At 37.1% G+C, this 27195-nt stretch overlaps 1 protein-coding gene across 6 annotated transcripts in view; it reads left to right on the top strand.

Moving 5' to 3' along the window:
- The window catches only part of CPQ (carboxypeptidase Q), a 448086-nt gene that overhangs the window by 87156 nt on the left and 333735 nt on the right, over nucleotides 1–27195 (top strand). For all 6 annotated transcript variants that reach the window (XM_078072196.1, XM_078072199.1, XM_078072193.1 and 3 more), the window contains exon 2: nucleotides 12525–12991. In XM_078072196.1, the coding sequence (XP_077928322.1) occupies nucleotides 12559–12991 (433 nt within the window). In that variant the 5' untranslated portion in view covers nucleotides 12525–12558. The remainder of the gene's footprint in view (nucleotides 1–12524; nucleotides 12992–27195) is intronic.

Here is a 27195-nt window from a genome sequence, read left to right as displayed (position 1 = left end):
AATGTACATTCACTCCTCCTCCCCAACCCATATGCCTGCTAGCTCTTAGAGTTTTCCCAAACTAATTCAGGTATCACCTCCTACAATTCCTGCCTATGTTTATTGAGTGCCTACTAAATGCAAGATCAATGCTAGATACTAGAGGTTCAAAGATGGCTTCTACACAGTTCCTGCCCACATTGAGTCCCCATTTTAGTGGGAGAGATATACATTTTGAATATAAATATTTTGAAGAAAGATAATAACCAGTGTAGCAAAGAGAATGTATGGGAGGAGAGGAGGCTGGAGACATGGAGATGAGTTAGGAGATTGCTGTGGTGGTTCAGGTTAAGGAAGTATGGCCAGAAACCAAGCTGGTGAGGAAGATTTAGAGGGGAAAGGTAGGTTTGAGGGCTTTTTAAGACTTGAATTTGATAGCACTTAATGATCAAGTGGCTGAAGGGTTTAAAAGAGGGTGAGATGACCCAAATGGTGCAGATGATGGGTGGTAGAAATGCCATGCATGACGAGTGGGCATTCAGGGAGAGGAACTGACTTGGGGGAAAAGTCATGAGAAGGGTTTAGATCTGTTGAGTTAGAGGTATCTATGGGCATCCAAACTAAGAGAGCTTATTAACCTATAGCTGAGCTCATGCCCATGCTTGGTAAATGAAGCCTTGGAGTGAATGACCTTCCCAGTTAGAATTTGTAGTAGGGTCAGGGAGAGAACCCTAGGAAATAATAAGCTTTAAAGGAGAGATGAGGAAGAGAGACCCCAACAGAAAAATGTTGGGAAAGAGAGCAGAGATACAGAAAGAAGGATATTTGGAAAAGGAAAGGCTATTTATAGAGTTAAATGTTTCAGATGTCACCTATGATAGGAAATGAGATGTTTTCATTGGATTTAGGAACAAGGGCATCCATAATGACTTTTGTGAGTTCAGTTGGCTAGTAGGAGGAGACAAAATGGTAGACTGAGCAGTGGTTTTTATATATGACCCAATTAAGTGTTTGGTATAAGGTGATTTAGTCAGGTGCTAACATAGAGTGCAAAGAAAAGTGTGACTCATATTAAAAATTTAAGAAAATCCATAATAGACTGTTAGAGCTGATATGCAATCCCTTATTTTACACATAGAGACTTCCAATAAATTGTTCAAAGTCATACATCTAGAGAGGGACAGCCAGGACCAAGTCCTAGGTCTCTTGACTCCCTTTATGAAAGCAACTTTTGAATATGCTACAGTTTAAAGGAGCAAATTCATGTCTGATGCAGGAAAAGTAATCATGAAAGTGATGAATCAGAGCCGTATACTTCTGTTGTGAAATATAACTACTTGTTTGATGAATTTATTCATTTATTCTATAAATATTTATTGACAGGTATTTTGCCATTTGCTTAGTATACAAAATAAATAAAACATATTCCTTGCAGAAAACATGCTTGGTGAATTTTATAACTGTAAAATATTACCGCTATTAAGTGATATGTAGTCCAGCAGGGTGACAGACACAAAAACACGGAGCATACAATGCGTTGTTGAAAAGGCAGCGAGTAATCCTGCCTGGGAGTTGGAGACTGAGGAGCTGGACCTTGCATTATGATTGCAACTTCTCCAAATGGAGAAAGAGTGAAAGGGTGCTTTAGGAGAGGGGTAGCATGAGCAAAATCAGAGAGGTATAAAGAGTGTTCTGTGACTTCAAGGGCTGGTACACAGCCTGTTGGGGCTTCGATGTCAGGGTCGGGGAATAGCAGGGAATGATCTTGAAGACTTCCATATCCATAACACTGAACAGTCAACAGTGGGGAAACAGATGTTGTAAGACAAGGAGTCATTGGATTTGGGTTTAAGATAATTCTGGTGGCAATAAGGAAGACGGGTTGGAAAGGTACCTGACTCTAAGCAGGAATATGTGTGAGGAAGTGTTTCAAATGAAGGATAATGAGGTTCTGAGCTAGGGGAGTGAGGATAAGGTGGAGTGGGAGGGAAATTAGTCAAGAAAGAGCTTGAAGGTGGAATTATAGGCAGAACTTGCCAACTGTTCACCTGTTCTCCCTGAGAGAGAGGCAAGAATCCAATAACACACTGCAGTTTCTAACTTACTGAGTAGGGGAAGCAGCAAAGGAAGAGCAGGTTTGGAAGGGAAGATTCTGAGTTTGATGTTGGATATTGAGAATCTAGGTGCATGTGGGAAATCTAGGTAGACCGTAGGCCAGATCCTGGACCTTCCTTATGGTATCAGTATAAAAAATATATTTAATTATGGATCCCCAAGAAGCCCCTAAAGTAGTATAGCAGTTGGAAATGTATTCACAGCTGCAATGAACAGAAAATCCAACTAACAGTGGCTAAAACAAATGGAGTGTATTTTTCTCACCTAACAGACGAGTTGGTGGTGCTGGTATTGGTTCAGCTGCTCAGTGATGCCACGACCAGCTCTCTTGGACTTGCCCTTATGGTTACAAAGTAGCATATGCAGCTCTAGAATTGTGGCCACTTTCTTGTCAGTGGCTCCTGTTTGGGTCTCCTTGACTAGAACTGGGTCTCAGGGCCCCCCTTTGGCTGGAAGGTTGGCTGGAAGAGTGAGGAAGAGAATTGTCCAGTTCACCTAAACCACTAGTTGCAATCCCTCCTTTTTAAAAAATAATAATTTACGGTACCTGCCTTATTATTCTGAAGAAGCAGCATAGATAATCTGCTTATATATATTTTTGATTAAATCAGTATGCTATCCTAACTATAATGTAGAGGAGACATTAGAGGAAAGTAATTTATAATAAAGTACTTCAAAATGTACATTTATAATAAAGTAATGTAATTTATAATAAAGTACTTCAAAATGTACATTTGCAGGCATGACTCTACTAAATGTAATGAAGAAGTCAGATGCTTGCATGGTGAATATGACAGCAACAAATGTAGATGGCCCAGGGGTGTGGTGGTGGTGTTTCCAAGACCAGAAGCAGTGTAGTCATGGGTGTTTTGCTGAGATGGTGAACAGCCCACAGTAAAGTTCTGAACAAAATACAGCATAGTCCTCCCTTGATATACGTGGTAGTTGCTTCTTGAAAAAGTCAACTTGCATCAAAACTATTCAAAAACTACTTTTGTATGTACAATACAGTTAGGTTTAAGGTTCATATATGGATTTTTCACATTTAAAAAATCTATGTGGTTCAAATAAATGGGAGAAATAATCCTAAAATTTGTATGGAACCAGAAAAGACTCCGAATAGCCAGAGGAATGTTGAAAAATAAAAGCAAAGCTGGTGGCCTCACAATTCCGGACTTCAAGCTCTATTACAAAGCTGTAATAATTAAGACAGTATGGTACTGGCACAAAAACAGACACATGGATCAATGGAACAGAATAGAGAGCCCAGAAATAGACCCTCAATGCTATGGTCAACTAATCTTCGACAAAGCAGGAAAGAATGACCAATGGGAAAAAGACAGGCTCTTCAACAAATGGTGTTGGGAAAATTGGACAGCCATATGCAGAAGAATGAAACTGGACCATTTCCTTACACGACACACAAAAATAGACTCAAAATGGATGAAAGACCTAAATGTGAGACAGGAATCCGTCAAAATCCTAGAGGAGAACACAGGGAGCAACCTCTTCGACCTCAGCCACAGCAACTTCTTCCTAGACACATCGCTAAAGGCAAGGGAAGCAAGGGCAAGAATGGATCATTGGGAATTCATCAAGATAAAAAGCTTTTGCACAGCAAAGGAAACAGTCAACAAAACCAAAAGACAACCGACAGAATGGGAGAAGATATTTGCAAATGACATATCAGATAAAGGGCTAGTATCCAAAATCTATAAAGAACTTATCAAACTCAACATCCAAAGAACAAATAATCCAATCAAGAAATGGGCAGAAGACATGAACAGACATTTCTGCAAAGAAGACATCCAAATGGCCAACAGACACATGAAAAAGTGTTCAACATCACTCAACATCAGGGAAATCCAAATCAAAACCTCAATGAGATACCACCTCACACTAGTCAGGATGGCTAAAATTAACAAGTCAGGAAATGACAGATGTTGGCGAGGATGCGGAGAAAGGGGAACCTTCCTACACTGTTGGTGGGAATGCAAGCTGGTGCAGCCACTCTGGAAAACAGTAAGGAGGTTCTTAAAAAGTTGAAAATAGAGCTACCCTATGACCCACCAATTGCACTACTGGGTATTTACCCCAAAGGTACAAATGTAGTGATCCGAAGGGGTACGTGCACCCCAATGTTTATAGCAGCAATGTCCTCAATAGCCAAACTATGGAAAGAGCCAAGATGTCCATCAACAGATGAATGGATAAAGAAGATGTATATATATATATATATATATATATATATATATATATATATATATAGTCACACACACACAGACACACACACACACACACACACATAGGAATATTATGCAGCCATCAAAAAAACACGAAATCTTGCCATTTGCAATGACATGGATGGAACTAGAGGGTATTATGCTAAATGAAATAAGTCAATCAGAGAAAGATAATTATCACATGATCTCACTGATATGAGGAATTTGAGAAACAAGACAGAAGATCATAGGGGAAGGGAGGGAAAAATGAAACAAAATGAAACCAGAGAGGGAGAGGAACCATAAGAGACTCTTAATCTCAGGAAACAAACTAAGGGTTGCTGGAGTGGAGCTGGGTGGGAGGGATGGGGTGGCTGGGTGATGGACATTGGGGAGGGTATATGCTATGGTGAGTGCTATGAATTGTGTAAGACTGATGAATCACAGACCTGTACCCCTTAAATAATATATGTTAATTAAAAAAATTAAAAAAAATCTATGTGGGATGTTAGAGAGTTCTCAGTATACAGGATTGTACCCCACAATACAGTATGTCTGCTATCCCTGGCCCCTGCCAAGTAATTACTAATAGGACCCCCATGCTCTCATGACAACCAGAAATGCTCCCTCCCCCACCACATATTCAAAAATGACTCCTAGGGGTAGCACCATCCCTATTGAGAACAACTGGCTTAGATGAATGAGGCCGGACACTTTGCATTTCAAACAAAATTGAAGTTTGGTTAGCAAGAAAAAAGGGGAATAGCTATGGAATAGGTAATTAATAGTGCCTGCAAATAGTAGGAACTGAGTCTTGCTTATTTTTCTGTCTTCTCCAAATTCTTGCACAGTTCCTGATGTGTCGTAAGTTCTCAATGAGCTTTCTTGAATTATTGAAAGAATAATTGGAATATAAGCGATGGAAAATGGAAGCCCGGCACTGTGTGAAGTTTGAATTTAATAAAGGAAAAATGATCTTCCTTAAGATGGTTAAAGGGCTAATCATTATAAATCTAGGCATGTTAGCAGGAGTCAGGAAGTGAGCTTTGACGTGCTGCTGTCTGTGCCAGGATTTAGAATTTCTGGTCTCCATGTCTCCGACAGGCTCTAGAATGAAGACTAAGAGTTAAATTTATATCAGTGAACCCTGTTCAGCAATGGAAGGTTTAGGGGAAATATTTAAGTTTTCATGTAGGTAGTATATTCAGTCTTTAGAAGAAAAAAGTGACACAATTAAAAATCAGTGGAAGCCTCAGTCCCTAAATCCTACCCCTTCTGTCTTTCAGTGCATTCTCTTTTCATTGTGTCCCTTTCCACTTCACTTAGTCTATTCATTTTGGCATTTCTATCATAGCCTGAGACATTTTTAAACAATAATATTCCAGGAAAAATATTTAGAAATAGAAGCAAAGGATTTTGTTTTGTTTCCTCAAAATGTAAACCTATTATTAGAGAGAAAAAAATTCACAGTAGGAGAAAAGTTGGTTTTGCTTCAGTTTGCTTCCAGATTTAAGTAGAAAAGAATGAAAATGACAGTATAAAGAATTTTATCTCTTTTTATGAAAAAGATAATCTGTAACTATGGATCATGAAGACAATATATGAAAAGCAAGTCTTTCTCAAATAGTGCTCCCAATTTCCTTTGAATATATAACTTTCACTGAATTCAAAGGCATGATACAGCATGGGTTTAAAAATAGTTGTTTAAGATTTTGAAGGGTATAATATTTAATATTTTTATAGTTTGAATTCAAGTAAAGGAACAATGACTTCAGCCTTTGTATAAAAAATAAAGAGTATTTTTAGAAAATGTACAGTTTAAGTTTAGACATTTCAAGTGTCCTGTAATTGTTCAAGAGTGCACTAGATTTTTTTTCTTTTTTGTCAGTTAGGTTATGAGTATTTAAGAATTTTAAACGGAAGAAAATCTTGAGTGTTTTTATAAATGAATTGCATGACTAATGCACCTTTTGTAAGCATGAGTTACTTTTGCCTCAGTGAAAATTCCAAGGAATAACCAGATAGTAATAAGTAGTGGCTTGTTTGAGGATTTTGAGGAACCTTGTATGCAATCCTTGCCCTGATGTGGAATCTGGATGAATTCTCTGTGCTGAGGAGACAGGAGGTAGTGATGATCAGAAATAAAAGAGCTGAGAGATGTCCATCGATAGATGAATGAATAAAGAAGATGTGGTATATACATATACAATGGAATATTACTCCGCCATCAGAAGGGACAAATACTTACCATTTACATTGACGTGGATGGAACTGGAGGGTATTATGCTGAGTGAAATAAGTCAATCAGAGAAAGACAATTATCATATGGTTTCACTCATATGTGAAATAAACAGGGCAGAGGACCGTAGGGGAAGGGAGGGAAAACAGAATGGGAAGACATCAGAGAGGGAGAAAAATCATGAGAGACTCTTAACTATAGGAAAAAACTGAGGGTTGCTAGAGGGGAGGTGTGTGGGGGGATGGGGTAATTGGGTGATGGGTATTAAGCAGGGCAGGTGGTGTGATGAGCACTGGGTGTTGTACTCAACTGATGGATTGTTGAATGCTACATCTGAAACTTGTGATGTCCTGTAAGTTGGCTAATTGAATTTAAATTTAAAAAAAAAGGAAAGAAATTTTCCTTCCTTTTTTCTCCTCCCTCCTTCCCTTCCTCCCCTCTTTTCCTCCCTTCCTTGCTTCCTTCCTTTTCCCGGCTGCTTGAGGGATAGGAAATGTTCTTTGTGTCCCCTATTACAGCACCCTAGGGCATTTTGCTCCATATATGTTGGAGCTTCAACAGTAGATCTCAGTCAGACTCTATTACTGCTGTATCTTCCACTATTTCCCTCCAACTACTTGCCCTTTTCTCCAGAGCCCATGTTTTGTAAAGCCTCTGTGTCTTTGCTTGGGTTGTTCCTGTGTTGGGTTACCTTTTCTTCAGTGCCACTCCCACCTTCTTCACATGCCCTTCAGTACCCTTTAAACCTCTGCTCAAGCATTGGCCTCTTCATCCCCTCCTCCCCTCTGTTCTTGCAGAACCTTGAAACTGCCCTAGTTACAGGGATTTTTACATTCTGTCTTCCTGTTTATATTGGTAGCTCTTTGAGGGTGTGGATATTCTCTCAAACATTTGCGTCTTCAGTGCTTAGTAGGTGATTGATAAATTTTTGTTAAATGAATGGAGAGATGAAGTTATGACCCAAACAGGACACTGTTTACAGTTAATAAAGAGGAAATGTTTGAAATGAGTAGTACTACTTTGTTGATCCATAAAATTCTTTTCTCCCTTTGCAGACTATAAAGAAAAAATACTACTATAGCTTGCTTAATTTTATTTCACTGAAATGATGGTGTAGGGATATTTGTATTTCTGAGCCAGGGTAGACTAAAGTCTTTCAGATCAGCAGATCCTCCTAGTGATCCCTTAGGGAACTTTGCTTGGGTCAGTGTGGAGCCAGTGCTTTGTGGTAGATTAAAATGACTTCTAATGATTGCATCATTCATGATTTTATCAAATTCTTTTGTTGGGGGAACTAGTCACATGTTTATCACTAATTGTGAAAAGCTATACATTTTGATTTCCCTAAAATTAGCTGTGAGCTACTAGGACTATTCCCTAGTACTAATACGAAAATATTTGGTGAGTAAATCTGTATTTGTGTTATCAAAATCCTTCTTGATTTTATACACCAAACTATTTCTACTTTTGGCCTATAGTCTTTTCACACTGAGGAGGGCTGGTGTGTTTTGATTCTTTCATGCAAATAAACTGGTGCCTTTGATCGTTTTTCTCATTTGAATTGACTCCAAGTCCAGAATGAATTTTTTGGTGTATGGTGACCCTATATGTATGAATCAGGAGAATATTTCCTCAAGCTGTCCTTGATTATATTGGCCTTTATTTGGCTTTATTCTGTCTCTGTATTTCTCTATTTTAATTTTTTTTAAAGATTTTATTTATTTATTTGACAGAGAGAGAGAGACAGCGAGAACAGGAACACAAGCAGGGGAAGCGGGAGAGGGAGAAGCAGGCTTCCTGCTGAGCAGGGGGCCTGATGCAGGGCTCGATCCCAGGACCCTGGGATCATGACCTGAGCAGAAGGCAGATGCTTAACGACTGAGCCATCCAGGCACCCCGATTTTAATTTTTATTCTAAATCTCTGTTTCTTGCTAGGAATGGATAAATTATATATTAGATTGCATTATTTGTTTTTAAATTACATATTATAAATTACATATTATTTACAGTGTTTTTCATAAGTGGAATGTGATATAGCAATATTTTCTTCCATTTTTGTTACGTCTCCAACTAGGTACTGTTAGTAATAATTCTTATTTTCTACTGTTTATTAATTAAAACATATCTTAGCTGGGCTAATGTGCCTTCCTAAAAACAATAATAATAAAAGACTCTTGCAGTGTTCCATTGGAAAGATATATAATTACGCATTTTAGCCAAGAATTACATCAGTAATTTTCAGATTATGTTCTAGGGAAAACCAGGTTTAGAATCAACTAATATTTGTTTAGTGTTTACTTATGTCAAGTGTTTTAGGTGATTTCTCACGTAGTTCTGTGCCTTTGATCTTAGTAAACTTCCTAAAGTACTAATGTTACATTCAGGGAAAAACTGATCCATTGAAAGGTAACAAATCTATCATCTTTAAAATTAAACTACTTTTAAAAATAAGTATTTATTGCATTTGTGGGATTGAAGATAAAGTGTAGTTAAGTTATTAAGAACAACACTCACAGATACTGGTTTATGTTTTAAAGTAATTGCATCATTTTTTAGTGTCAAAATTAATTTAACTGACCATGCTAGCAGAGGCATTAGGAATTATTATCAAAATGGCATGTTTTCTATTAATTCAACTGACATGTATGCAAAAAGATGTAAAGATGTTAGATGCAGACACTTGTTTTCTGAACATATCTTCTAACCAGAATGTAGCCTACAGATGATGTCCCAGTGCTCCTTCTGAAAGCGGTCCCTTCTTCTCTGCCTGTGGAGCCATTACTCGAGTCTGTCTTGAGATGTCATGTCTTCTCTATAGCTTTTCATGATTTCTTTTGTTCTTCTCTGTGTTCCAGTGCTAGTCTATATATGAGACTGTTTGGGTACATATTTTTTGTTATAGTTATTTGCTTCTCAGACTGCATTTGGGTGTCCTTCATTGAATTTCTATTATATGTAAATGCATACAGTTTCCTATAAGAAAACAATTCTTACTCGTCCGGGATGTCTGCACTATTTGGTCCAGTTACCTGTTTGATTGTACTTGCTGGTTTATCTGCTACCTAGGAATCACAGCACAGGCCCTGTTTCTGCAAAACAAGGGTATGGACTAGGGATTCCTAAGCTCTCCTGTATCTCCACAATAGTGCCACTATATGATTCTAATCCATCACTAGAAGTGTATTATGAAAGAGTTAATATTTAAGGGATGCTTAGAGAATTTTTAATGAGAAGTAGATACTTGTAGTTAGTGTTAATTGATAGAAGTGTTATTAACCTTTTCTTCTTTTTTTTTGAAAGAATGTACTTTGAAGAATAAATTACAATCTGGTGAGATATTTTCATGGTTTAATAAAATTTAGCTTTTAAAAACAAGCATCAGTAGGGGCGCCTGGGTGGCTCAGTCGTTAAGCGTCTGCCTTCGGCTCAGGTCATGATCCCAGGGTCCTGGGATCGAGTCCCACATCGGGCTCCCTGCTCGGCGGGAAGCCTGCTTCTCCCTCTCCCACTCCCCCTGCTTGTGTTCCTGCTCTCGCTATCTCTCTCTCTGTCAAATAAATAAATAAAATCTTAAAAAAAAAAAAAAAAACAAGTATCAGTAATGTTGACTATAGAAACCAAGAACCTTGCATATAGTTACAATAAAAAGGAGAACAACATCAATGTACAGTTTTTGTAATTTTTCAAAATATTTTAAATATGAGAGTAAGTTCTTATTCCTTCAGTTTCTTTGTAAAGGAGGCAAGACAAGTACTCTAAGATCTAGAGAGATTAAGGGCTCATTCATTCCTTAAATGAAAATATACTGAGCATTTACACATGGGTACAATGATTGAAGGTACAATGATGAATAATTTACCCTACTTGACTTCAAGAGTAGGAGAGACAAATTCATAAACAAATATATTAGTTGATAATATTGTCAATTATGGTAGAAGCATGGAAAATGGTGCACATAACTCTGGAGTGGTGTTTGATGAGACTCCACAGAAGAGGTGATTTTTAAAGGATTTTCATTAAAGAATGAGTGGAGATTTGCCAGAAGAAGAGGAATAAGGTGAGGAGAAAGGTCTTGCAGGAAAAAAGAAGGAAAATATGTAGAGATCCAGAGTTATGAAAGAGCCTGGGTATTGGAAGAACAGTGTCAAGTTCAGTGCAGCTAGAGCATTACTGTCCAATATAAATATAAATATGTAAGTTAAAAATTTCAAATTTCATATTGAAACATAAACAGGTGAATAATAATATATTTTATTTAACCTAATACATCTGAAATATTTATTTTTTTTCATACTTAACTATGAAGTATTCGATTTTAAAGATTAAATCAGGTCTGTATTTTACACTTAGAAAACATCTCAATTTGGGCTAGCCACAGTATCTAGAAGCTTCCCTAAGATTTTGTGTGTGTGTGTGTGTGTGTGTGTGTGTGTGTGTGTTTGTGTGTGTGTTTAAGAGAGAAAGGAAAAGGGTAAGGGAGAAAGACAGAATGAGAAAAAGAATGAAAACCTTTGTGGGGTGCCTGGGTGGCTCAGTTGGTTAAGCATCTGACTCTTGATTTCAGGTCAGGTCATTATCTCAGGGTTCTGAGATCAAGCCTGGTGTTGGGCTCTGTGCTGAGTATGGAGCCTGCTTAAGATTCTCCCTCTCTCCCCGCTCTTGTGCTCTCTCTCCCTTTCTCTCTCAAAACAAAACAAAAACTGAAAAAAGAATGAAAACATTTGTGTGCTCTAGAGGGGGAAATGGAGAGATGAGGCTGTGGTTGTTGTTGGAGCATATTTTGAAAGGCCTTGTATACTGGCTGAATTTGGAATTTATCCCTATAATATAGTAGCTTAGGACTGTGATTCTCAAATTATCTTTGGTGAAAGGCCAGTTTTTAAAATTTCAAATTTGTTGCAGACTGATACTTTTGCAAAATAGAACAGCAGTGAATTAGAAAAATGAAATAAAAGAGACATACAAAGAGAAGCACCATTTTTTAATCATTAGATATGACAAATGTACAATTATTTAGTTAGTTGTTTATAAAGATGTCTAAATTAATGCTATCCAATAGAACTTTTTATGATGATGGAAATGTTATGTCTGTGTTGCCCAGTATGGTAGCCACTAGCCACATGTGGGTATTAAGCATTTGAAATGGGGCTAGTATGACTGAAAAACTAAACATTTTATTTAGTTTAAATCAATTTAAATTGAAATAACTACATGAGGCTATTGTCTAGTTTGTTGCACAGCACTGGATAGGTTTACTCGTAACTTCTGTATCTCCTGTGGACTGCTGAAAACTAGCTGTGGACGGGCCTTGGTCCTCAGACCATACTTTAAGTAGCATTGTTTAGAGTATGGACTGTAGAGTGAGAAAGCCTTTGTGTGTCTATGGCAAGTCACTTAATTCTCTTGCTACTCCAGGATCCTCATTTATAAAACAAAAGTTACTACTTTTTGAAGAAACTAACTCATAGAGTTGTTGTGAGGATTAAATGTGTAGCAGGTGGAATTAGGGAAAGCACCAAGAAAAGATGATATTTGTAGGGGCCTCAATGGATGAGTTCAATAGACAGAGAGGAAAGAGCCTATTAGGTACAAGGAACTCTAAAACCCATTTGGATAATATTCTATTTAGAGGGAGGGGCAGCAGACAGTATGGTTTTAACCCTGTCACTGCTACCACACTGCTAACACTCTCTCTCTTTCCTAGTTGTCTTATTTTAACCTTTTAGCCTAGCTTAAACTGGATCACTAGGTAACATGTGATTCTGTGGTTTTAGTAAATACTGCCTATTCAGCCAATCGTTGTCTCTTTATACTTCTTCATTCCTGGGAGTTATGGTGCCTGAAGTTGATGGTTGAAGTTGGGCAGTGGTTGAGAAGGGAAGGGGACTCCTGTTTGAAAAGCAGTCCCTGGGTTATGGCAGATAGCTGTGAGATTCTTACCCCTAAAACATGTTTCTTACTTATATAGATTATTTTAGGAAGAAAACCAACTGGAAGAATCAATGAAGTTCCTTCTTTTCATATCTGTTGGTGTTGTTCACCTTTTCTCCCTGAACTCTGGGAAAGCGATATATAAGAATGACATCTCTCAGAGGACTTTTCAAGAAGTAAAAGAAGAAATAGCCCACTATGGAGATGTTGCTAAAGCAATCATCAACCTTGCTGTTTATGGTAGAGCCCGGAACAGATCCTATGAGCGATTGGCACTTCTGGTTGATACTGTTGGACCCAGACCAAGTGGCTCCAAGAGCCTGGAGAAAGCCATCCAAATCATGTACCAGAACCTGCGGGAAGATGGGCTGGAGAATGTCCACTTGGAGCCGGTCAAAATACCCCACTGGGAGAGGGGAGAAGAATCTGCTGTGATGCTGGAGCCAAGGATTCACAAGATAGCTATTTTGGGTCTTGGCAGCAGCATTGGGACTCCCCCAGAAGGTATCTTTTGTCTTTTCAAGTCAATTTGCTGTGTACGGTGTTAAACTAGTGTCATGGGACATAGTTGATTACAGTATGCATGATTCATATTATAATTTAGGTGATAAGAAGGATGATAGAATCATTTCTCATTCCATTGGCTTAATGAGTTTTCTACTCTTATATTTGTTTTTCTTCCTTTTTCCTTTCCTCCCTTTCTTTCTTCTATTTCTTTCTGAAAGGAAGTTTATTGGGTAGTGTCACTTTTTAAATGAAGATCTACAACAATTGATCCATGATATTTATCAGCCCTATCACTTAGTAACTTGTAGCTAGTATAACATTAGTTTCATTCTGTGGAGCATTGAGATAAATGTGTATAGGATGGAAAAACTATAATTTCCTCCAAGCAGCCTCAATGTACAGAAATTTTTAGAATTAATGAAATGGGGAACAGATCTTTACACATGGAATTGATTTGGGTTAATTATTTTTATAGAACCAGAGGCCTCACATGCAAGGAATTATCCAGGGTGAATTTCTACCTTAACTTATCAGCTCCCTAGTTCAGCTTCATCAGACAATATAAATGACTAGATCAGGGATATATAACTGGTCACTAGTGAGCTGTGAATCAGTCTTGGACTATTCATGGACTATTTTCCTATGGACTGTTCATATATTCATGGACTATTTTCCCATGGCAGAGAAACTATTTTATAGAAGCTAATACTGCATGGAGCACTAAATGTTATGCACAAACAATGAATCATGGAACACTACATCAAAAACTAATGATGTAATGTATGGTGATTAACATAACAATAAAAAGTTTTAAAAAAAAGAAGCTAGTTGACATTCTCTAAAAAGTTTATAGAAAGTTCTGACCTTCTCTAATGCCAAAAGAAAGACCCAGTATAGAAGTAGATGGTCAGTTTTTTTTTTTTTTTTTTTAAAGATTTTATTTATTTATTTGATAGAGACACAGCGAGAGAGGGAACACAATCAGGGGGAGTGGGAGAGAGAGAAGCAGGCTTCCCGCTGAGCAGGGAGCCCGATGTGGGGCTCGATCCCAGGACCCCGGGATCATGACCTGAGCCGAAGGCAGACGCCTAACGACTGAGCCACCCAGGCGCCCCAGATGGTCAGTTTTTTTAAAAAAAATCTTTTTTGAGGTATAATTCACATACCATAATATTCACTCATTTAAAATTTACAATTCAGTGGTTTTTAGTATATTCACAGAATTGTGCCTCTACTGCTATGATCTAATTGTAGAACATTTTCATTGCCCTAGAAAGAAACTTCATACTCCTTAATAATTCCTTTGTATCCCTCCTGTACCTCCCTCCTAAGCCCAAGGCAACCACTAATTTTCTTTCTATCTTTATGGATTTGCCTATTCTAAATATTTCACACGAACAGAATAATATACTGTGTGGTCTTTTGTGACTGGCTTTTTTCATGTAGTGTAATGTTTTCCAGGTTTATCCATGTTGTAGCATGAATCAATACTTAATTCATTTTTATTATTGAATAGTATTCCATTTTATGAATTTACCACATTTTATCTATCCATCAGTTGATGGACATTTGTTTTTTCTTATCTTTTGCTATTGTGACTAACACTGCTAAAAACCTTCATGCATAAGTTTTTGTATGGATGTATGTTTTCATTTCTCTTGGGTATATACCAATGAGTGGAATTGCTGGGTCATACAGTAACTCTATGATTAACTTTTTGAGGAACTGCCATACTCTTTTCCAAAGTGACTGTACCACTTTACATTTCCATGAGTGTATTCCAATTTTTACACATATTTCTCAATATTTGTTATTGTCTGTCCTTTTGGTTATGGCTATCCTGGTGGGTGTGAAGGGATATCTCATTGTGGTTATGATTTCCATTTCCTTAATGATTAATGATGTTGAGCATCTTTCCATGTTCTTATTGGCCAGTTGTGTATCTTCTTTGGAGAAATATTCAAATCCTTTGCCCAATTTTTAATTATGCTATTATTATTGAGTTGTAAAATATCTTTATGTACTCTGGATACAAGTCTCTTATTAGATGTATGATTTATTAATATTCTCTCCCATTCTGTGGATTCTCCTTTCACTTTATTGATGGTAGTATTGCTGCAGGAAAGTTTTTACTTTGATCTAGCACAACCTATCTAAATTTTTTTTGTTGTTGCTTGTGCTTTTCGTGTTATATCTAAGAAACCTTTGCCTAAACCAAAACCTTTGCCTAAATCTCTGCCTAAACCTTTGCTTTTCATGTTATATCTAAGAAACCTTTGCCTAAACAAAGATTTATTCCTATATTTTCTTCTAAGAGTTTTATAGTTTTAGCTCTTACAGTTAGATCTGTGAATTAATTTTCATATATGGTCAGGTAATCCAATCTTCATCCTTTTGCATGTGGTCATTCAGTTGTCTCAGCATCATCTACTGAAAAGACTATTCTTTCCTCATTGAATTGGGTGTATTACGTTAATGGATTTTCAGATTTTAAACCAACTTTGCATTCCTGGGATAAATTCCACTTGGTTATAACATAAATTTTTTTTTATATATTACTGAATTCATTTTGCCACTATTATGTAGAGTAGTTTTACATCTATACTCAGAAGGGATATTGTTCTGTAGTTTCATTTTGTGTGTGTGTGTGATGACATCATCTGGTTTGGTATCAGGGTAATTCTATACTCAAATAATTGGTTGGAAAGTACTGCCTGGTATTTTATTCTTTGGAAGAGTTTGTGACAGTTTGGTATTAATTCTTTAAGTTTTTGGTAGAATGCGCAAGCTATCTGGTCCTGGGATTTTCTTTGTGGGAAGATTGTTAATTATTAATTTAATATCTTTCCTTGTTATAGATCTATTCATATTTTCTATTCTCAAGTCAGTTTTAGTAGTTTGTGTCTTTCTAGGAATTTATTCATTTTGCCTAAATTGTGTAGTTTGTTGGCATATGGTTATTTACAGTATTTCCTTATAAGTATTTTTATTTTTGTGAGGACAAGGATCGAAATTACTGTTTGGTGTCACTTGTTTTCAGCCTGAAGAATTCCCTTCATTTTTTTTTTTCAAAGCAGGTCTGTTAGCAGAAAATTCTCCAACCTTTCATCCATTCTTACTTATTTATTTAATTTTCATTTTTGAAACATAGTTCTACTGGATATAAGATTCTTGGTTAACAATTTTTTACTTTCAGCACTTTGAATTTGTCATCCATTGTCCTTTGGTCTCTGCTGCTTCTGATGAGAAGTCCCTTGTTAATATTATTGGGATTCCCTTGTATGTGATGAGTCATTTTGCTCTTACTGATTTTCTTTTTATTTGTGGTTTTCATAATTTTGATTCTGATGTACCTAGGTGTCGATGTCTTTGCTTTTTTCTTGCTTGGAGGTTGTTGAGCTTCATGGATGTATCTAGTGTTTTTTATCAATTTGGGAAGTTTTCAACTATTATTTCTATGAAGATTTTTCTACCCTTTTTTGCTCTTCTGGGCCTTCCACCGTGAGTATGTAGGTGCAATTAATGGTGTTCCACATTATTCTGAGGTTCTGCTCATTTTTCTTCCCCTTTTTTCTCTCTATTCTTTATGTTATATAACCTGTATCAATCTATCATCAAGTTCACGGATTCTTTCTTTTGCTAGTTTGAATATATGGTTGAGTCCTTTACTGATTTTTTCTTTTCAGTTATTATAATTTTCAGCTCCAGAATTTTTTTCCTGCAATTTTTATCTCTTTATTGGTATTCTTTATTTGCTAAGACATTGTCATCATACTTTTCTTTAATTCTTTAAGTATGGTTTCCTTTAGTTCCTTGAACATATTAATAAAAGCTGCTTTGAAGTCTTTTTCTCATATATCCTACAACAGAGCCCCCTCAAAGGCAGTTTCTAAGGCCTGATTTTTATCCTATGTATTGGTCACACTTTTGTATTCCTTTTCATGTCTCATCATTTTTTTTTGTTGAAAACTAAACATTTAAAATAATATATTCTAGCAACTCTCGATACTGATTCTCCCTTTCCCTCTCCTGCCTGCTGAAAGTTGATGTTGTTTTTGTTGTTTGCTTTGCCCTTTATTTGTTTAATGATTTGGTTGTACTAACTCTGTGAAGTCTGTTTCTCTCACAGTGTACAGATTCTAATGTCCCTGTTTAGAGTGCTTTTTTTCCCTCCTTTTTTAACTTTTAGTATGGCTCACTAGGAGTCAGCCCTGGATCCCCATAAACTAATTATTGGTTAAAGGTTGTGCACAAATCTCATTAGTCGGTTATATTTTTCCCCTTTACTGTTGGATGTACACATGGCTAGGGGGCTGTTATTAAAACTTAAAGAGTTTATGTTTTTGCCCCAAGTTCAGCTACAGCCTAGTAACTTGGAAGTTCTTTCTACCATCAACCTTGAGAGGGTACAGCCTAGGGCATGTACATACTCTTCCAACTTGCTAGGATCCAAGTGATTTTATTACTATCTTGTTTAACAATATTTTCCTCCGTATCAGAATAACTTATTTTTCAGATTGCATTTGGTCAATTTGTGCGTAAGCCTCTTATGCCAGTGAAGCTTCTGCCCTTTGTTGATGGATCTGTGTGCAGCTTGGGAAGGGTTTTCAATCTGACCTATGTCCTGTTTTAATTGTTCCTGAATAGGAATATGTGCATAGCTTTTCCAGTCACCAGGGTTTACTGTGATCCCAAGAGGGCTTTTCTTGGTTGTTTCTTTTCTTGATTCTTTCTGTTAAACTTTGGATTGCTCTGCCATTTTGCTTGGTACTAGCAGTATCATGAAGCTTCTAGTGCTTCTTTAATTGTCTTCCACCAAGCTCTCCATCGTTTTCAACAACACCCTTAGGCATGGAATTCTCTGTGTTCTGCTCCAAATATAGTCACTATCCTGGGTAAGAACTGCAAAACTCTTCCTTTTGTTTGCTTGCCTCTTTGCTAGGAGAACCTTGCTACTTCCCAGGAATGAGGCACAGTGATAATGGCCTTTTTCTCCCAGAGTGATATCCTTAGCAGGTGCTAGAAGGGGAGGGTGGTAGCTCCTGGTCTTCTCAGCTTGCCTCTCCCAGCGTGGGACCTCTGCCTATGAGTAAGCTGATAGACAGAGGTGATCAGGATCCAAGTACTATTGGTGGCTATACTTAAGGTAGGATTTCTACCATATGAGTTGGGGCTGGGTAGAGGAATAGGGCCTCAGCCTTTTTGGAGTGGAGTGCCCATAATAGTGTTTTTGTAACATGGAGCTGGGGATGGGAGAAGGAAGCAGGCCACAGCCCAAATGCTATAGACTCTCATTATTCTCAGATTTAGTAGTTTTTCTTGAATGAATGTTTCTCCATTTGCTTTAGACCCTTAAGACAATTTTGAAAGACTTTAAGTGATTTTTTTAAAAATGATTTTTCTCAGTTAAATGTTTTGTAGAGGACAGATCTGCGAAGTTTCTCACTCCACCATTCTGAAAGTAACACTGAGATAGTCTGTTTTGATTTCTCTGAGGCTGCATGAATAGGTGACCTCTGAGGTTTTAGGGGAACCCCTCAGCTTGGATTCTATAGTGTCAACCGGGAGTTTTGTTTAGTTGCCTCTGTTATGCAATAACCTGTGTTAGGCACCAGATTATGTATAACTTCTTTTTCCTTTTTAAGTCTTTCCAACTATCTTAAAAGGTCTAGCTTTTTTTTCTACAGATGAGAAAACCAGACTTCAAGAGGTGAGATAGTTTGCCTATGGTCATACAACCAGTGAGAGGCCAACTGTCAAACTCCAGAGTCTGTGCTTTTAGTTGTTAGACTATATTGCCTCACATACAGATACTTTAACGTTATTTTCATTTATATAAGGTTTCCCTTTTTAGCCATCTGACTGAAACAGATCTGTCTCAAAAGCTGCTGATACCCGTACGGTGGCAGCAGAATATATTGGTGTCTGCACCTTCTTTTTGGACATGTTTTCTCATTCCTCTTTCTTTCTTATCCTCATTTCTCATTCTGTGGCTGGGCCTGATCTTCCTTGGCTATCTGCCTGGTATTGAAAACTAAGCCAAGTTACTGATTGCTCCTGGGGCCTTCAAAACCCAGGGGAAGTGATTTTCCTCACTAGAATCTATTGTAGTGTTCCAAGACTCACTTTCACCCCACTCCTTATTCCATGGGGCTCAGAGTAGATAAACAGTTGTCTGGCAACTGGGCTATTTTGAGCTCTGAGGACACTGGAGAGTTAGACTGAACCAGGTATGGAAAAATTCCCACAGGAGATAGTGTGAAGTCAACATAAAGGGACCTCCATTTGCAGGTAGTGTGGTGCAGAACTCATCTCTTAGGAAACCCATATTGTGTCCTTGGTTTAGCCACCTACTAGTTGTGTGACCTTGGTCCAGTCTTTTAATCTCTATGGACTTTAATTTTGTCACCTGTAAAATGAGAGATGGCTGACATTTGAATCTGTAAGTTCTCTTCCAGATTGAAAAGGTTGTGATTTTTATGAGAATCCACAAGGGATCAGTGAAGCTAAAGTTCATGAGAGCAGGGGTTCTCCCAGGCATATGCTATGGAGCAGATTCCTTATATAACCAGAGTTGATTTTTTTTAACCATCCAATTCCAGAGTTCAGTATTACAGTGTTTGTTAGTTTATTTGCGTTTCAGGGTTAGGGCTCTCTGAGTTATCTATGGAGAATTGGAAGAAGACAGATGCAAGTTGGCCAAGTAAGATGAAGATGCTGAGCAAAACTTAGAAGTAAGACAGGGCAAAAGTATAATTTCAAATCAACCCCGAGATAGCATAGCAGACATAAGATTTAAATGGACTGGGTGAAAGAATGAGAACCAGCAGCCAAATCCAAGAAAGGCTGATAAATGGGCAAGAAAGAGGAACTTGGGCAGAGTGTTGTTAACCCTTCCTCAGTAGACATAACTTGGTAGGTCTTATTATATAGTCTCTGAACCCCAAACAGCAGATCATTGAGTACTTATTAGTCCTCTGTGGAGACTGGCATCTCTATAGAGGTATTGGGCTTTCCCAAAATATTTTTTGTTGCAAATTGTATTGGGAGCTCCTGGGAGTCCTGAAAAGCTGGGCTGAATCTTATCCATCTCTCTACCCTCAGCACCATACTTAGTGCTTATTAGCTGTTCATTCAATGTTTGAGGAACAGTGAATTATTTTAGGTAGGTCTTTCCTTAGAATGTTAGTCACTTGTAATAATAAAAAAATAGTGGTTCCTTCTGCCTATTGATGATGTTGTTGACCCATCATAATTTGCTTAGATTTTTCTGATTATAAAATCAGTACTTGCTCATTGTAGAAAACATGTACATAAATATAAAAGTAATAAAAATTGTCTGTGATCTTTTCTACCAGAATCATTGCTAACATTTTAATTTTTCTCTCTAATTTTTCCATATGCATATATATTTTTGTTTTATTTTATTTATTTTTTTAAAAGATTTATTTATTTATGTTAGAGAGAGAGAGAGAGTGTGTCTTTGTGCACATGTGAGCAGGAGGGGGCAGAGGGAGAGGGAGAGGAAGAGATCTCAAGCAGACTCTCTGATGAGCACGGAACTAATGCGGGCTCGGTCTCATGACCCTGAGATTGTGACCTGAGTCAAAACCAAGAGTCAGATGCTTAACCGACTGAGCCATCCAGGCACCCCATATTTTTGTTTTATAAATTTGAGATGAAACTGTATATATTTGTGTCCTTTTATGCCTATATCATGGACATTTACCACATACTAATAAATACCCTTTGGAATAAATTTTAATAGTTACAAAATACAAATATACAATAAATAACATAACCAAAACCTCTTTTTGGAATCTTGGTTATTTCTTTCTTCCTTTTTTTCTATTGTTTCAAATAACATAGCTATACAAATCCTTTAATAGAGAAGTAAGGATAGATTTTTAAAGGAGAGATTTTTATGTTTTTGATGAATATCATAAAGAGGAATGATTGGGATATTCTAGGGAGTCTTAAGAGGGTGGCAAAAAATGACTTTGAAACTGCTCCTATAGATATAAAAAATGGAAATAAAATTCTTAGAAGTCATTTTTTCTGTCCAAATATTTTTAATTATGTAAAATGTTAATATAATAGAATTTATATATCATTATAATATAAATTTATGATACAATGTAAATAGTATATTTAATTATTCAAAATTTTAATATAAATACTGATATTTTTAGGCTCTTGATATATTTGTTAAATTGTTTTCCAGAAAATTGTACTCATCTACTCTCCTGTCAGTTCATCTGTTTTTTTTTTTTAAAGATTTTATTTATTTCTTTGACAAAGAGAGTGGGAACACAAGCAGGGGAGTGGGAGAGGGAAAAGCAGGCTTCCTGCCGAGCGGGAAGCCCGATGTGGGACTCGATGTGGGACTCAATCCCAGGACCCTGGGATCATGACCTGAGCCGAAGGCAGACGCTTAACAACAGAGCCACCCAGGCACCCTGTCAGCAATTCATCTTAATATCCTAATTCCTGTGCCTTCATATGCATTAGGTAATTTTTTCTAATCTTTGCCATTTTGATTGGCTTAAAATGGTATTTCACTATTATTTAATTTTGTACTTCTTTGCTTATTGGTGAAACTAATATTTTCATTTATTTATTGGTTACTTGTATTTTTCTTCTTTAAATTATCTGTGAATATCCCTTGCCTACTTTTCTGTTGGTACTTTAAAGATTTTCTAATTGATGTATAGGAACTCATTACATAATAAAGATTTAAATTCTTTGTTGTCACCTGATTCAAATTGATTTTTTGAAGCTGTTGAAACAATTTGTATAGATTCATTATCTCCTTTTTCATTTCTTCTTAAGAACTTATTTATTTCTCATTTTTGAAGAAGGCTGGCTGTCCCTTCAGCCAGCCCTAGTTAAAAGACTGTAAAACAGCAGAATTGACTAATTTATGCTCCCTTTGCCCTATCAGAGTGCTCCAAGAAACTGAGTTCTTTAGCTCAGTCTACACAGACTTTGGAACATCAACCTCCTGGTTTGCAGACTGGTGGGTGACTTGCTCTTGAAACGCTTAAGAAACTTAAGAATGCAGTCAACCCAGACTTAGATTTTGGGCTGAGTGTGCTGATTGGTACTTCTGCTGGGTCATGTCAAAGTATGTGTACCTCATGACTTCATGGAGATGATTTAGGATTGGGAGGAAGAGAGGTAGAGATAACACTACACTGGGCTTAATGTATAGAATTGACTAGCAGTTAATGTTTAGTTGTGGAACTACTCTAACTGGGTTTAAATTTAAAGCACATATGGGTATATTATAGGATTTTAAATTGTTTTCAGAATTATTGGGAAAGCTCATAATGCAGACTTGCTCATAACTTGAGCTTTTCAGGAGTGAATTTGAGAACCATTCTGTAGAACCAGACTACCAAGACGCTATTGCTTTTCTTAGATTAAGCAATGGATTTTATCAGAAAGTTGCTGTAGGAAATCCAGACATTACTACAATTGTGCTTGCCTCTGAAATAGTAGAAGCAGTAGAAAGAAGCCTCCACCTAATTCTGCCTTCCAGATCTTGTTCAAGCGCATAAAATTGGTGACACTTAAATTACTTCTAGAACCCTAGGTGTAGGAAGAAATTTAGATTTTTAGGTTTCTAGTCTTTATATGTAGAAAAACCCATTTAAAGGAAGTTGGAGGGACACCTGCGTGGCTCAGTGGATTAAGCACCTGCCTTTGGCTCAGGTCATGATTTCAGGGTTCTGGGATCGAGTTCTTTATCAGGCCCCTTGCTCAGGGGGGAGCCTGCTTCTCCCTCTGCCTGCCGCTCCCCCTGTTTGTGCTCTCTCTCTCTCTGACAAAGAAATAAAATCTTTAAAAAAAATTTAAAAAAACTTCTTTATAAAAATAAAATAAATAAATAAATAAAGTTGGAATGTCTGTTGAATGCCAATTGTCCATATCTAACACGATGCCCATTTCATTATGCCTCTTTGGTAACAATATGATATGAATTTTTTTTTGCATAAATAAATAAACAAGTAAAAAAAAAGATACCCATTGATTATATGCGTATCTTAATAACATAATAACCACCAATAGCAATTTGGTCCTCAGTAGCAAATGAATTGTAGTGGCTTTAAAAGGACTAAAAAGATTATAAGGAGAGTAATTATGAAAAAATGTAGGGGGCATATATCCCTGGGCATGCTGATGGATTGAAGAGAAATGTTCTAGGCTGATTGTCAAGTTTGCCATATAAATTAAAGTGGGTTCTCTCCGTCATCTTTTCTACTGTTCCGTTTTGGATGCTTCTCTTTCCTAGGCCTCATCTTAAATGTTGGTGTTTTTCAAAAGTTTCTGCCTATAAATATTGTCTTTAAGTAATATGATCCAGTCCCATGGGTTTAGGTACCACCTATATACTTATGACTTTTAACTGTACATATATGTGCTTGATGTCTATCTGCAGTTCCAACAACTACTGGATGTTCTACAAGTCCCACAAACTCATCATCCTATCACCCTTTGTTTCTCATATTTGTTAATGATGTTATCATACACCCAGGCAGCCATGCTTGGAGCTTAAATCTAATGTCTGAGATGGTATCTTGCTTTCATGTTTTTATTCTCTGCCTGGAATGCCCATATTTAAGGATTCAGCTCAAATGCCTCTTCTGTGGAGACTTCTTCTATGCTTGCTCATCCCCAAACAAGTATTGACCTCTTTCTCCCTTCTGTTTTTCCTGTACCCTATATATGGTTATATCATAAGCATTTCTCTGCTAGATAATAAGCCTCTTAGAGTTAGAGATCCCAGTTTCAGTGGTTCTCAACTGGGGGCAATTTTGCTCCCCAGGGGAAATTTGGCAATATCTGGACACATTTTTGATAGTTGTGACTGAGACAGGGTACTGCTTCCCTTCAATGGGTAGAGGCCAGGAATATTGCCAAACATCCCATAATGTACAGAAGAGGCCTCTTTTCCCCCTCAACAAATAGTTATCCATTCCAAAGTGCCAGTAGTGCTGAAATTGAGAAACTTTGCCCTACTCCTTAGCATGATGTCTCATGCACAGAAAAGCTTCAAGAACCATTAGTTGAATGAATTAAGTCTTTCCATTTATCTTGTTCCAACATTTAGTTGGTCACCAAGTCTTAAATGACTCCTTTTTTCCATCCTCACTGTAGCATCAGAGTTCAGGACCTAACATCTCCTGACTAGTGTTATAATCATCTCCTAATTGATTCTCCTGACCCCAGTCTCATTTTGATCCATTTCAATACCACTGCTTCAGTTGTCTTTGTAAAATATGGATCTCATTATACCACTCCCTTGCTTAAACTCTTTTCATTTTTCAGGGTATAGTTCAAATTCTTACAACCTTTTAAAAAGCGACCCCAAGCTGTGTTTCTAGGCGTATGTCAAGTCTAGTTCCTCTGTAGCCACACCCCTTATGCTTCAGCTACCTGGGCCTAACTGCTCTCACCTTGACATGTTCATACCAGTTTGCCTCAAAAGCTGCTTCTGGATCTCTGGCTAACCTAACCTTCGCCCTAACCCTAATCCTAACTCAACCCAACCCAACCCTTCTCTGCTTGGAGAATTCCTACTCATTTTAAAGAATCATTTAAAATGGATCTTTTCTTTAAGTCTTTCTTGAATCCAAACCTAGTAAACTTAATTGTTCTTTCATCTCTATTCTCTTAGGACTTTGCCTATAGTATGCAATAATCACAATTTATTGAAGTCAATTGTTTACATGGTCCTCTCTGCTGAGAAACTATGACCTCCTCCAGGGTGAAAGCTCCATCTTATCTTGGTATCTCCTTTAGCACTAGTCTTAGTGCCTGGTATGTAATAGATGCATATTAAATACCCATTGATCTGATGTGAGAAATGTCACACATTTAAAAGAGATATTAAAAACTCATTCATACTCAAACAAGTTTCCTTTAACCCTGTGTGACTTCCGTATGTCCTTTATGTCCTGTCATATCCAAATAGCAGTAAGTTTTGGTGTGCATCTAAAGTAAAGGCACATAGCAAAGAGAAAGATAAATGAACATCAATCAAATCATGATTAGGTTGTTTGCCACAGTCTATTCTTTCTGAAAATTTAAGCAGCATGGACTGGAAAATCTGGAAAGGTGCAGTTTAAGCATATTCCAAACTCTTATTGTATTCATCTCATAGGAACTTAAAATAGCCTTCCTGCACACTCCTAGCACATCTACCAAGGGAAGACATTCCAAAGCCAATAGTTTCGATCCATTTCTTAGTGAGGTGCTAGCTAATTTGTGCACAAGGCCCCATCATCAGATAATTGGTTATTTGCCTCTGTCCTCTTCTTCTCCTTTGGTCTCATCAGGGAAATAGCACTTCCAGTTTTTTTTGTTTTTTTGTTTTTTTCAGGGCTTAATCTTTGTCTGATATCTAATCACAGTGTGAGCAAAAGTGTTCTAGAGAGCCTGTATCCACAGGTGACTCTTGGAATTTGCAGGTATGAGATCAGCTGAAGGATCCAATTCCAAAGTGTCAGAGGTTACAGATTTTCTCTCTGCACCAAGACGGGAGTAGGAATGAGGAGGAAGGGGCAAAGGGACTCACATTTATTGAATGCCTTTTATACACTAGTCATTGTACAGATTCTTTTACTTATACATTGTCTTTTGGGCTAGATATTGTTCACATGTTACAGATGACAGGCTCTGGGAAGTTTAGCACTTTGTTTGAGATCACACAGCTAATATGTGACAGTCTTGCCCCAAGTCATGCCTTCCCTAAAGACTTTCCTCTTCACCTTGCCTCATGGTGGATATTTCTGCCCACATCTCTCAAGTACTTCTATTTTCCTCTTAGCTGTTTCCTTAAAAATGGGACTTACACATCTATCTCCTATGTGCCTTCACACTCTCACACAAACACAACTTAAGAAGCACAAACCATAAAACAAAAACATTACTGAATTTGATTGCATCAAAATTAAGAATTTCTACAATGAAGGATACCATGATGAAAGATGACAAAATGGGAGACGATCTTAACACTGTCTAAAGTTGTTATGAGATTAATATGTACGCTATGAACTATTGGAAATCAACAATAAAAAGGCAGTAACCCTAGTAGAAAAATGGACAAAAGTTCTAACTAAACAATTTAAAGAAGAGGATCCCTAAAAGCTAACACGTATATAGAGAGAGCTCAACTCATTAGTAATCAGAACAAAGCAAATTTAAAAAAATAATGAAATAATTTTATGGCAGAGATGTAAAGTTGGTGGGGTTGTGAGGACATAGGAACCCTCATGCACTGATTGGTGGACATGGAGCATGGTGCCACCTTTTTGGAGAACATACTGGTAGTATTTAGCCAACTTAAATATATTTTTGTACTCAATGACCCAGCAATTCACTTCCTTGGTATATTTCCCAAAGAAATTGTCAGTGAGTTACCTCAGGGTGCATATATAAGGATAATTATGATCGTCTTATTTGTGGGGGTAGGGTCCATTTGGAGGTCCCTCACTAGGAGAGTAGACATGTAAGATGCGGTGGGTGCCTCCCAGGGAATGTTTTACAGAAGTCAGAATCAACAGACTAATGTATGAATAGCAACATAGATGGATCTTACATACATAAAGCTGAGTAAAAATAATAAAAAATAGAATGAAATACATAATACATTTGCATACATATATAAATACAATTTTGCATGCACAGAGAATAATATTTCACATCTAATAAGAAGACATATAAACAAAAAACATCTTAGAATGGTTGTCCCCTTAGAACATGGGGCAGAGGTGGGAATGAGGAGTGGGGTTAAAAGAGAATAAGTTTTAAAAACAAGCAAATAAAAGAGATTTGCCTTGAATAGGCCAGTGATGATGGTATACTCTGAATTAAGGAGTGTAATTAACCCAGCACTCTTCATTTGATATTAAAAACAAAAATCCACTTGCTGTTTGAGGCATGAAGTTAAGGTAGGTATGTGGATAATTTGTCATTTTCTCCAGGAGAAAAGAAAGCTGCTTCTATTTTACTTTTTAAACATTATCTGGTTCCTTCTTCCCCCATGATCTTATGACATTCACTCAGATTTATGCTTAATGTGAAATCTTGACTTTTTACTTAGTGTTTTTAGTTTTCATATATTTATCTTTGTCATTGTTGTTTTCTTAGTTTCAAAGCTTCTGGAGGCCGGCTGATGTCTCTTTTCGTTTGCT

The sequence above is a fragment of the Halichoerus grypus genome, chromosome 5, assembly GCF_964656455.1.
Source record: "Halichoerus grypus chromosome 5, mHalGry1.hap1.1, whole genome shotgun sequence".
Lineage (NCBI taxonomy): Eukaryota > Metazoa > Chordata > Mammalia > Carnivora > Phocidae > Halichoerus > Halichoerus grypus.
The sequence above is the reverse complement of the archived record's forward strand: the minus strand, read 5'-3'. Positions and strand labels throughout refer to the sequence as shown.